The sequence below is a fragment of the Macaca mulatta genome, chromosome 4 (assembly GCF_049350105.2).
Source record: "Macaca mulatta isolate MMU2019108-1 chromosome 4, T2T-MMU8v2.0, whole genome shotgun sequence".
NCBI lineage: Eukaryota > Metazoa > Chordata > Mammalia > Primates > Cercopithecidae > Macaca > Macaca mulatta.
The window spans coordinates 106,829,191-106,842,416 of NC_133409.1; the positions used below are offsets into that span (position 1 = coordinate 106,829,191).

At 33.3% G+C, this 13,226-nt stretch overlaps 1 protein-coding gene across 4 annotated transcripts in view; it reads left to right on the forward strand.

The window, feature by feature from the left end:
* Nucleotides 1-12,953, forward strand: part of PHIP (pleckstrin homology domain interacting protein) — a 136,148-nt gene extending 123,195 nt beyond the window's left edge. For all 4 annotated transcript variants that reach the window (XM_077999713.1, XM_015136812.3, XM_077999714.1 and 1 more), the window contains 5 exons: nt 1,050-1,202; nt 1,964-2,127; nt 2,579-2,838; nt 3,332-3,529; nt 7,494-12,953. In XM_077999713.1, coding sequence (XP_077855839.1) covers nt 1,050-1,202; nt 1,964-2,127; nt 2,579-2,838; nt 3,332-3,529; nt 7,494-8,131 — 1,413 coding nt within the window. In that variant the 3' untranslated portion in view covers nt 8,132-12,953. The remainder of the gene's footprint in view (nt 1-1,049; nt 1,203-1,963; nt 2,128-2,578; nt 2,839-3,331; nt 3,530-7,493) is intronic.
* Nucleotides 12,954-13,226: the final 273 nt, after the last annotated feature.

Consider the following 13,226-nt stretch of genomic DNA (forward strand, 5'->3'; position numbering starts at 1 on the left):
CATACTGAGGGACTATTGAAAAACTGCAGGCCAGATGTGGTGGCTAATGCCTGTAATCCCAGCACTTTGGGAGGCCAAGGCAGGCAGATTATTTAAGTCAGGGAGTTTGAGACCAGTCTCAGCAACATGGCGAGACCCCGTCTCTACAAAAATTATACAAATTAGCTGGGCGTGGTAGCGCCTGCCTGTAGTCCCCGCCACTTGAGAGGCTGAGGTGGGAAGATTGCTTGAGTCTGGGAGGCTTAGGATGCAGTGAGCTGTGATGGCATCAACTGCACTCTAACCTGGGCAACAAGCAAGACTGTCTCTCCCAAAAAAGGGGGAGTACAATACTCTTTGTCCCTGCTTAAAAAAAAAAAAAAAAGCATATTCTGATAATTTTAGAATTATATACCATATTATGATGATTTTCTGTTGCTCTTTCACTTGTGTGTTTTTATTGGTTCCAATCTGTTACCTAATTTTATACTCAATTGACTAGGTAGACACCTCAGGTGACATGCATAGACTTTGTGACAACTATTCACATTCGTTAATTCTTTATTACTGCAAAGCAAAACTCCCAATTGTAGTACTGAAGTTGAGATTACTAGAACTTAGGTGTCTGCATAAATGGGATGCTGGCATACTTCCATCATTTTTATTTCCTTAAAGTTACAGTTGTATTTCAGTGCGTCAGACCTTTAGAATTTATAAGTAGTATAAAGTTTTGAGAGTTTCTTTCAAACTTTTGGTTGTAGAGCTGGGCTTTTTCCTTACTCTTTTACTTTCCCCTTTCCAGTACAACTCCATCTCCCAAGTCTCCAGTGAAAAATTAATAACTTCTGTGTTCTTGAATAAGAAAATTATTGTTGATTGCAATATAAGGGGGAGAGTATGAAATAAATTAGAATTATTAGAAAAAAGGAACTCTTGATAAGGGGAACAGGAGTGATTATTAAGAGTTCTAGGACTTATAGTCATCATAAAAATCCTGTGCAAATCCCTGTGCTGAGAAGTGATGCTTTGTGTAATAATAATGGTAACACCACCTATTTTCCCTCTCCTAGGACTACAGAGACATCATTGACACTCCAATGGATTTTGCTACCGTTAGAGAAACTTTAGAGGCTGGGAATTATGAGTCACCAATGGAGTTATGTAAAGATGTCAGACTTATTTTCAGTAATTCCAAAGCATATACACCAAGCAAAAGATCAAGGGTATATAATTAAATTTTGTTTATGACTAGATTGAGTTAGAGGAGTATGTTAAATGACTAAACGTTGCTTTACTTAAAATTTAGGTCCAAGTTACCTTTGTTATATTCTGAATATTGTCCCACTGGAAAAAGAATTTATACCTTTCTACTCAGCTCCTTGTATGACATAACATTTGTGTTATCTTTGATGTCTGGTAATGGTGACTTTTCTTGAAGTACTGTGATTGAATAGATAGGTGCAAATTGTCCTGGTATGCACCAGAGCCATCTGGCCTTGACTTTTCTAGCTATTATCTGCCTTATGGAGCATTTTTGTGAATGATTTTTACAAATAAGTAAAAATATAAATATAATTTAAAACTCTTTGACCAGACATAACATCACAAAGCAGTGCTATATAGCAGTGAAATGAGAAAGAAGAGATGCTAGTCCTAGGTAGAAAACAGGTTGAAACCTTTGGGATAGTTTCAGTGTAATAGAGTTGACAATAAGGAGTTTTGTCTGTATGAGCCATTTGAATTTAGAGTCAGACTTTTCTTTAAGAATCTCAAAACTTGAAAGATTTCTGTTCTAAACACAAAAATATTTAATTGTTAAAATGCTTCAGTTTACCTTTTCATCAAAAGATTAGGAAAAAGGATGTCAAAAACAGTATTTAAATTCTAAATAGTTTTTACTGGAAAAATATTTACATTACAATATTTACTGAACAAAGGTATTTTCCTCCGAGGAATGTTTGAACACTTTTTTTTTCCCTCACAGATTTACAGCATGAGTTTGCGCCTGTCTGCTTTCTTTGAAGAACACATTAGTTCAGTTTTATCAGATTATAAATCTGCTCTTCGTTTTCATAAAAGAAATACCATAACCAAAAGGAGGAAGAAAAGAAACAGAAGCAGCTCTGTTTCCAGTAGTGCTGCGTCAAGGTATTTAATTTCTTTTAAATACCACTAACTGATCTATAACTTTCATCTAAATGATAGAACTTGGTGTTTTTTAATACTTCCTTTACTATTCCCTATATTACAGAATGATATATTTGACATGCAAGTTCCTATGATGTGGACGATTTTTAATCTTTTAACTAAAGCTATACTAGTGTAAGTGCTTAAATTCAAACTGCTAAATCTATACAGTAAAACAGCATTTTTAGGATAGTGATGGCATCATGCTTTCCGTCATATAACTTTAGCATTTACAGCGATCCTTCACTAAATATTCACTTTCAGAGGCTCACAATCATATGAAATCCACTACAAATCTCATATTTTAACATATTTCATAATAGTACAAATATTGAATCCAACAATATTATAAACTGTTTTATTCATTCATATAGAACTATAAGAGTGACTGACAATACTATTTTATTTACAGCCCTGAAAGGAAAAAAAGGATCTTAAAACCCCAGCTAAAGTCAGAAATCTCTACCTCTGCATTCTCTACACCTACACGATCAATACCGCCAAGACACAATGCTGCTCAGATAAACGGTAAAACAGAATCTAGTTCTGTGGTTCGAACCAGAAGCAACCGAGTGATTGTAGATCCACTTATCACTGAGCAACCATCGACTTCTTCAGCTGCAAAGACTTTTATTACAAAAGCAAATGCATCTGCAATACCAGGGAAAACAAGTAAGACTGAATTTCTAAATTGTAATGTGTCTGATGATTTTCTTAATTTAAGTTTTTACTTTGCCAAATGCAGTATATTGAGTTTTAGTAATTTCTAGCAGACACTGTTGTTTTTGCCTTCTTTATTAATTTCCTATTAAAAAAAGTTTTTAATAAGAAATTGAGATTTACGTCATTATAGACTAATGCTTAGAAATGACAACTCTGATCTAAACTACTGAATTTAAATCATAGTACCCACACTAGCTAGCAATTTGCCAAGACTTGCCTCCGTAATTTTGAAATGATGGGACAGCTTCTAAAAGGGCTGAAACTATTAAGAGTTTCTAGCTGGATATGCCTTTTTCCTATTAGAAAGTAGATTTCCTAAGAAAGCTTTAAGCATCCTTCAGGTTTTGTTGTCTTAGCTAATTCAAATAATTCAGGTTAACCTTTTTTCTTATCTTTAGGTTCAGTAACTCTTAATTTTTAACTTTTTGTTTATTTGTTTTAGTACTAGAGAATTCCGTGAAACATTCCAAAGCTTTGAATACTCTTTCCAGTCCTGGTCAATCCAATTTTAGTCATGGCACTAGGAATAATTCTGCAAAAGAAACCATGGAAAAGGAAAAGCCAGTCAAACGTAAAATGAAGTCGTCTATACTCCCAAAGGTGTCCATTCTTTCAAAGTCATCAGCTGTCATTGAGCAAGGTAAGGTATTATTTCTATCTTTCAAGATACAGTAGATCCTTATTATAAATGATGCTTTTGTTGGAATCAGCATTTATATCCACTTTTCAGGTTACCCACTTAAAAGTCACACATCTGTATTAGTTGATAAATTTACTGCAGTGAGCTATTATTGTGCCACTACACTCCATCCTGGTAAACAGAATGAGACCCTGTCTCAAAAGAAAAAAAGAAATTTATCTTCGAAGTTTAAATTAAATAGGATATAGTTAACCCAATGTAGCATTCTTCACTTTTGTAGAAAAATGTTTTAAGTAAATATTGGATCACAAAACTACTTATTTTTCTAGACAGATTTTTATTAAATAATAATTCATTGGGGTTGTCTACAACTGTAGAGTACAACTTTTGACATGTTACACTTCAAGTTCTTTCAGCTTCGGGTTTTTATTGTAAAGTCTTCGTGTTTGAAAGATGAAGAAAGTAAATACTAAAATATGCCATTGTGACATGTTAAAATAATATGGCTTCTTGGCAGCAGACAGCCTAATAATAAGCATTTTGCATCATGACTTTCAAAGTGTTTCTTAAGACATTTCTTCATTGTTGTCTTTAAAAACCTCTGTCAAAATTTAATTTCTCTACTGAAATCTTATTTTGGTTAATGGCATTGGGATCTACCCATGTAAACTTAAAATCAGGGAGTCATCCTAGCCTTCTCTTCAGCAACTGAATCTCTTCAACAGCTTTTTGTTTTTGTTGTTTCTCCTTCCATAACATCTCTTAAATCTATTCTCTCCTCTCCATTCTCACCGCCGTGACATTATTTCAAGGCTTACATAATTTCTTGCCTGGACTATTTTCCTAGTTTCCTAACTAGTCTTCCTGCCTCAGTTCTCAAACTCTTTCTTAACCAGTCCATCTCCCATATTGCAGCCAAAGTGATCTTTTCATTTCTCTCTAGCACATGTGGATGTGTGTACATACATGCAGAGAAAACCCTTCCTTGCCCTCAAATCATATATGGAAACATTTTTAATTTTTTGCCTGTTACACAAGACTCTCTGTTACTTGGCTCTTGCCTAACATTCCAGGTTCTTTTGCCTTCTTTCTCTCTTTTGTATCCCAGTCATCCTAAACACTTAGAAGTTCCTGAGTCTTTGTTCTTTTCTTCTTTGGGGGGGATGTCTTTTTTCCCTCCTAGTTTAATGGTCTGTTGCCTTTCACGTCTCACTTAAAATATCGTCTTTAGGAAGTCTTCTCCTGGCTTCTTTAGATAGAATCAAGCACTTCCATCCTTTTTTTTTTTTTTTTTTTTCCAAAGACAGGATCTTGTTCTGTCACTCAGACTGGAATGCAATGGCCAGATTTCCATTCACTGCAACCTCCGCCTTTCAGGTTCAATCAATTCTTCTGCCTCAGCCTCCCATGTAGCTGGAATTATAGGTGTATGCCATAACACCCGGCTAATTTTGTATTTTTGATAAAGACAGGATTTCTCCATGTTGACCAGGCTGGTCTGAAACTTCTGGCCTCTAGTGATCCACCCCACTCAGCCTCCCAAAGTATTGTGATTTCAGATGTGAGCCGCCACGCCCAGCCAAGCACTTCCATCTTTATGTCTCAGAAAACCCTGTTCATTACCTTTGGTGGTACTTATAATACTGATCAGGTTATTCATTTTCACATGTCTGTATCTCCAGAAGAATCTGAGGTTAATGTGTTTACTCATTTTTAATGCCCATTATATAGAAGATAATTGTTTGAATAAATAACCAAAATACTTTGCATATGAATGTTTCACATTTTTAATATCTGCCCCCTTTCTGAACTGAATTTAGAGTTTGAATAGTATATTGGCCTTCCTTGCTGCTTTTTATTCTTGAATCCTAGAGAAATCAAATATATATGATGAATTGGTTCTAGCATTATGATAGCGGAGGTCTGGTCTCATAGTCCATTTGATTTATAATGTTTGAGTATTAGAAATACTCGAGTACTGGTACTGTATAGAAATATCATTATCTATTAGTTAACAGTAACAGAGATTTATTATAAATAATGACACCTAAATTAACTGTCTAGAATGAAGCAGTGTTGTCTAGTGGAATATAATACAAGCCATATATGTAATTTTAAATTTTGCAGTCACTATGTTTAGTAAAAATAGGTAAAGTTAATTTTAATAATATTTTATTCCATTGCATCCAAAATGTTATTTCAGTATTTAATCAGTATTTTAAAATATATACTGCTTTAGTATTTAAATTGAAATTTAATTAAAAATTTAGTTCCTAAACTGCGTAACTTTTCATGTGCCCAGGACAACACAGTTCAAGATCAGTGGTTTTTAAACTTTTTAAAAAAACTTCTGAATTCCTTTTTAAGAAAGCTGCATTCATAATCTTTTTACATTATATATTGCTTTATAAAGTTGATAAGTCCTATAGTCCCTGTCTAAGAAAAATGTACATAAACATATTCATACAAAATTTTGGACCATTTCAAGGGATTCATGTAGTTCTTAAAGCCTATCTTCTGTAGTAGGTACATGTGCTGGATATTTAGAACCCGTGTAGTCATAATGTAAAACAAGAGGGATTGGCAGAATCCCTAGGCAGTTTACATGTCAGTTGCTCCATAGGAAATACTTAACTACTTTATGTCCACACCCACATTTTTTCCCAACCACTAATCTAAAGAGAGTCATTTCACTATGGGGATCGGGAATTAAAATCTTTGCATTTTCTGTCTGTACTTGACTCTGACCTTTGGTGAGTCTCTTAACCATGTTTTTTTGTTTTGTTTTGTTTTGTTTGAGACGGAGTCTCGCTCTTGTCGCCCAGGCTGTCTTGTCGCCCAGGCTGGAGTGCAGTAGCGCGATCTCAGCTCACTGCAGCCTCCACCTCCCAGGTTCAAATGATTCTCCTGCCTCAGCCCCCTGAGTAGCTGGGATTACAGGTACCCACCACCACACCCAGCTAATTTTTGTACTTTTAGTAGATACGAGGTTTCGCCATGTTGGCCAGGCTGGTCTTGAACTCCTGACCTCAGGTGATCCGCCTGCTGTGGCCTCCCAGAGTGCTGGCATTGTAATTGTGAGCCGCTGCACCCAACCAACCATGATTTTCTTATTTACAAAGTACAGTTCCAACCTGTGACCAAAAATGCTTTTATGAAGATGTATTCTTTTTAAAAGCAGTTTCCATCTATGAATTTCCCCAAAAATAGAGCATTGCAAATCACCTACTTTATCAAATAAAAACATGTCAGAAATTTGGAGGGAAAGAGAGTTCGTTACTGATAGTTCCTGTGGCATATTTTTCCTTTATCTAAGTTATAGCATTTTTTGCTACAACAGAAAGGTGATTCATCATCTCCAGATCCTTCAGGTTTAGAATTTGATTGCCAGCATTTTCTCTCTTGTTTTATGAAGCATAATGGCCTTTTGTCATGGAGTTTGTTACAGTGGGATCTTAATCATGATTATGGTGGCACACATAGTGATTTTGATTGATATAAGCAGTATTTCCTAGGATTATAGTCATTTGCCATTTATTACACAAGGTGAGGACTTTTCAAAGCCTGTGAAGAAAAACTGCCATTTAGTTGTTTTTAAATCCTCTTTAAACAGTTCTGAGAGGAAAGTTTTTGAGCAAGAGTAACTTACTTCTAAGTTAGGAATAAGAAAACTTTGGTCATCCTAGCTTTATAATCAATCACAATGTTTAACTTAGATGAGTTACTTATTTTCTATGAGCTTTACCTCCCTCATGAGATCATTAAGAATCTGTCTCTTTTAATTAGAAAATAAATAAGATAATTGAACTATTAACATTCTCTAGGTTCTTTTTTCTCATTTTAATAAAATAATTTAGATTATGTCATTATATATAAGTATACCAATGGGGCCTTATTGACAAGTTTGAGGGTCAAACCAAAAAAGAAACTCCGTGTATTAAGGTGTCCTGTTGTTCCCTTTTAGGAGATTGTAAGAACAACGCTCTTGTACCAGGAACCATTCAAGTAAATGGCCATGGAGGACAGCCATCAAAACTTGTGAAGAGGGGACCTGGAAGGAAACCTAAAGTAGAAGTTAACACCAATAGTGGTGAAATTATACACAAGAAAAGGGGTAGAAAGCCCAAAAAGCTACAGTATGCAAAGCCAGAAAATTTAGAGCAAAATAATGTGCATCCCATCAGAGATGAAGTACTTCCTTCTTCAACATGCAATTTTCTTTCTGAAACTAATAATGTAAAGGAAGATTTGTTACAGAAAAAGAGTCGTGGAGGTAGAAAACCCAAAAGGAAGATGAAGACACAAAAACTAGATTCAGATCTCCTAGTCCCTGCAAGTGTCAAAGTGTTAAGGAGAAGTAACCGAAAAAAGATAGATGATCCTATAGATGAGGAAGAAGAGTTTGAAGAACTCAAAGGCTCTGAACCCCACATGAGAACTAGAAATCAAGGTCGAAGGACAGCTTTCTATAATGAGGATGACTCTGAAGAGGAGCAAAGGCAGCTGTTGTTCGAAGACACCTCTTTAACTTTTGGAACTTCTAGTAGAGGACGAGTCCGAAAGTTGACTGAAAAAGCAAAAGCTAATTTAATTGGTTGGTAACTTGTACCAAAATATTTTACTTCAAAATCTATAAAGCAGGTACAGTTAAGGAATAAGTAGAACTAAGGCTTCTGCTTCCTTGCTGCTATGGTGGAGTAGGGAATATGATTTGATTTGCAAAAAAAAAAACAAAAAACAAAAAAAAAAAACAAACTTACAAGACACTTCACTTCTTTAAATGAATATATATATATATAAATATATACATATATATTTTAAATGTTTGCTATTTATTGCCCTTAGATAGGTTATGCATTTTCACATTCATTTCATTCACTGAAACAAAAGAAATTGATCTGTAATGAATTCCTGATTTATTTATAGAAAAGACAGTTCTGCTACACTCTTTAGGAGCATAATATTCCTAGTGATAGAGCATTTCATGTTAAAATGAATTATTTTTGACCAAGCAAGGTACATTTCTATTGATACAAGTCATGCCCCTAAAAGACAGATCTTATACAGAGTAGCAGTGAATTAAGAAATGTTTCCTCTAAAAGATAAATACAAAATTTCCACCATTTGATACCCTAAAAAGTTTAATTTTAATTATAGAATGTTCGTCTACAAAGTATCTAGAGGAGGCTTTTGCTTTATTCCATTTCTGCCAAACTTAAGAGAAAATGTACTGATGAAGGGAAACATATCCACATTGGAAAACATTTGACTGTCTAATTTTTCAGACCTTGATTCTTATATCACTCAATCTCTGTTTATTGTGCCAAAGACTGAGAATCAGTGCAGTGGAAAGCCTGTTTTTGACTGTCAGGACAGCATACACTTTTCAATATTGGAAAGGCTATATATTCTAAAGAGCAAGTTATTAAAGAGTTATGCTGAGATATATCTTTTTTTTGGTACTAATAGAAAATAATGCACTGGTGGGTCCTTTGACAGAGATATTCTAGAGGAAATGTTTAAGTGGTTAAAGGATTCAAGGAAAATACAGGAAAAAAGGTATGGGATTTGATGTTTACTTGTTGATCTGGATTAATGTCATTTCTAAACTTTAGACATATCTAATAGCCTAAAATGACTTACAAAGAAACGTGTCTGTGTGTGTATGTGTATATATTGATAAATGGGTATAATTAAATATATATACAAACACATACTTATATACTATTACCCAGGTATAAATTCTTTTTTCAGGATTTTTTAGATAGCAGTAGAATAAAAATAATTTTAAAATGTCATACTTTATAGTTTAATTTTAAGGGGGAAATTGGTTATTTTCAATTATTAAAGGTTAAAATAGGCCAAATCACTTTTTATGCAATCATGTTTTATACAGTGGTCTCATTGCACATTGTGTTTTTTCTGCACTTTTTACGGTATCCTTATCATGCTGGTATGTCAATATACACCCTAAAGAAAAACTCCATTTAATGATTGTGCCTTGTATTCTATTATTTTTTGCATCATTAGTAAAATTAAGTTGTCTATTGTAAATGATAACTATATGACTTAGGAGAATGTATTGCTATATGTACTGCTATGGAAAAGGAGAGCAGTTATTTATTTGTTTATGGTACAGTTAGTTATTTTATACCTTAAAAACCAACATACTTACCATTTCTATTGTTTAAAAATTACTGTCCATTTTTTTAAAAATTTAAAGAATGTAGTATTTTCTGAGGACTGGTATGGTACAAAAATGTAACCAAAATTTTCAGATACTACATTTTTAAAAAGTGAAGATGGGGAAAATATGTATCAGCATGACCCTGATGTAGAAAAATAAAGTCTGCAATCGAACCTTGGCAAAACACATTACATAATTATGTCTGATAAGGATGAATATTAGCTGTCATTTAACTGTCTTGAAGAATGAAAAAGTGATACATTTGGGCTTTTAAGATCATTTGTAACTAAATTTGTACAGAAATTTTCCTGTGAAATTAAGTAAACCATTTTCCAGATTTTGACTGCATTGCTGAGATTTTGCAGTTGAAAAATAATTTCAAATTTTTCAGGTTTTTTGTATATTTATTTTTTTCTAACAAATATATTTAACTATAAAATTAAAATTCAGTAGTTAAACTCTTCATAATGCAGAAATGGATGGCTTGATTGTATAGAAAAATGAGTCACTTACACCATTCTTGAAAATAATAGTGTATGTTTGAAATTTAAGTCATTAATTAGTTGCCTTTGAAGGCAATCTATTTGAAATATATAATTTCCTGATGTTATCTGCATTGTGTTAAGAAAAAAAGAATAGGCTATAAAATCAATTTTTGTAAAAAAAAAATGTACAGTTTTAAGTTGTGTACAGAAAAAGGAAGAGCGTACACAGTCTTAGAGTGGAATATACCTCTAGTACAGTGTATGTGTTAATTCCAACTCTTGAGCAAAGAAATGAGTATTTACCATCTTTCCTATAACACATAAATGTATTATTCCTGTTCTAAAGACACTGTATATTTATGACCTTATTTGGACATTATTAGACACTGGTTTCTTAGTAAAGCACAGTAACTTGGATCAGATTCTTTGTAACCGAAACACTTAAACATGTATTAGTAATACCAATATATTTAGATTTTATATTTTTATAATTTAGCTTCTATACATTGCAAAAGTTGAATTAAGAAATTTAAGTCATCACCATATTTTTGTTTTCTTTACCACTTGGGAAAATAATCCTCTTTGAAGCGGTAACACTATGTATGTACTGTTGATAGGCCAGAAAGAAATGTTGGCAGTTGTCTTAGGTAAGCAATAAAAACATCTCAAATTTACTGAAAATTCAGAAATATAACTTAACATGCATGGAAAGTGTAAACCAATTTAGGTATTTCTAAGTACCAAACCCTAATATTCCCTCCCTCAACTCCAACATTCTCAAGTCCCAGATGAAAAGTTTAAGTGGAGCATTAGTTTAAATATTCAGTCTAATCAGAGACTCACAGCCCTGGGCGATAGGCAATACATACATAACTTTAAAATTTTATCCTTTGTGACCTGCTATAGTGGCATTGGACTATTTTCTGCATGTATTATAAACTGAAGATTTTTTTGGCCTTATTTCAATTGTTTTTATTGCACAGCTTCACTACAAATTTAAAGACTGCTGGCATTATTATAAAACTATCTTCCTCCTTCAGTGTAAGTAAATGTGGAATATTTGTGAGCTGGATTAGGTAACATCTGAGACTTGGGATTGACTAAATTTAGTTATCACCTGGAAATGAATTACATAAGATACAGTAATCAGAGAAAATACCTTTGTGCAGCATGTATGTTAACATCTAGAACTGTCCCTCATCTGCAGTGCAGTAGATGAATCAGACATTTTAAGAAATGTATTCAAATATCATTTTTATCTTATATGTTAGCAGCATTTACATGTTTTCAAATATGATTTGTAATATAATTTCTCCAGTTAACAATGTTTACTTCAATTCTGACATTCCATTTTATACATATATACCTACTGTATATCTCTATCAAATGTCAGCTGGAAGTGGCTTTTTCAGTTTTCTACTTAATGAAAACAGATTTATTCTGAATGTTTTTGTGACCTGAAATTTATTTTTGAATAGGTTGAAAGGACCAAGATACTTGAGTGATTAAAGGGCTGTAAGTGTTTTGCTTATATGCAGGAGTTACATGATTTTAAAAGTCATAGGGGAAGTAGTTTTATCATCTGATTACTCCTATAAACCTAAAAAGTATTTCTAATATATGGTTGAGCAGTGGTTTTGTTACACTTAGGCAAGAATTTATTTTCCCATTAAAATTTGAAAAATACACTTTTCTTTGCTTCTACCCTTGCAGTTTCCCTTAGTTCCCTGATTTCCAAGTGATCTGAACTAAAATTAATACTACATTTACTAAGAAACTATTTTTGTTAATTATACTGAGCAAAGCGCTCCAAATGAAAAGTCATCATGAACTATGTATAGTACCCAAGAAGAGGTCAAATTGAGTCAGAAGACTGTAAGTACCACTTTTGGCGCTCCAGAGATAAACCTTGTACACACTGCAGTAAAACAGTGAGTAGAAAATATGAGCTATAAATAGATACTATTTTTAGTTTTGATAGCTCTGTGTTGAAACACTTTTTTAATGCAGATAAAAATTATCAGGAAATTAACCTTATGGCACAGACCAAATACTTAGTGCACGGCTGAGTTTCTACAATTCAAGGAGCCAAGAAAAATAGGTTCAAGATGGAATATACTACATGCATATAAGGCAGATGCACACACGCTGGTTACTTTAAGATTGTGTGTGTTGATTAGTCACAATGATAGACTATAAAATGAGACAATACAATGTTACATTTTTGGACCATATTAAAACTGCAAGAAGACAGGGGTCTTATTGAAGATCTTTTAGAAAACTTAAATCCTGTCACAGGACATTTAGACATGTGTAGAATGTAGCTCAATTTTTAAAAAGTAACTGACCTAGAGGGTGAAAGTTGAAACTGACACATTTTCAAATTAAGATTATGCTTATTTTGTACAGAAAACAATGTTTAAACACAAGCAGATCTGTTGTATGTAATAAGTAACACAGAGTTTTAAAACAAATTAATTATTTAGCTTTATTGAAGTTTGTTTTTTTCTTTCCGAACCTGGAGTATCATATTATAAACAGCAGTCTCACACCAGAATAGCAGTGCCCTTTCTTTTTGTACATATTGATTGGACCTTTCTTTACTGTTACGTGGACACTTTCTATGTTAGTTTTGATGCATAATTCTTTGAATCCTTTTATACAAACTAGAATGTACGTGTAAGAATTCCTGTCCCTGCAATGTAGTAACTACAAACTTATTTTTAAATAAATAGAAAACTTGTTTTTCTAAGCTATTTTGTAGAGCCTCATGATTTATTATTTGGTTTTTTAAGTTTTTTTGGCAACACATAAAGCACTTAGACGTAATTTCCACAAGCTGCTTACCAAAGTGGTCATATGGCAGTTACCATTATGTAAATGCTGGTTCATTAGAGTTTCCAGTGCCCTGTGTGTTTTGCAAAGTATGAAAACTGTCAGTTAAAAGATTTTTGGGTGCCGAAATGTAATTTAATTCCAAAACAACTGAAGGTCAAAAACTTACATGCTTTTTTATGTGTACATT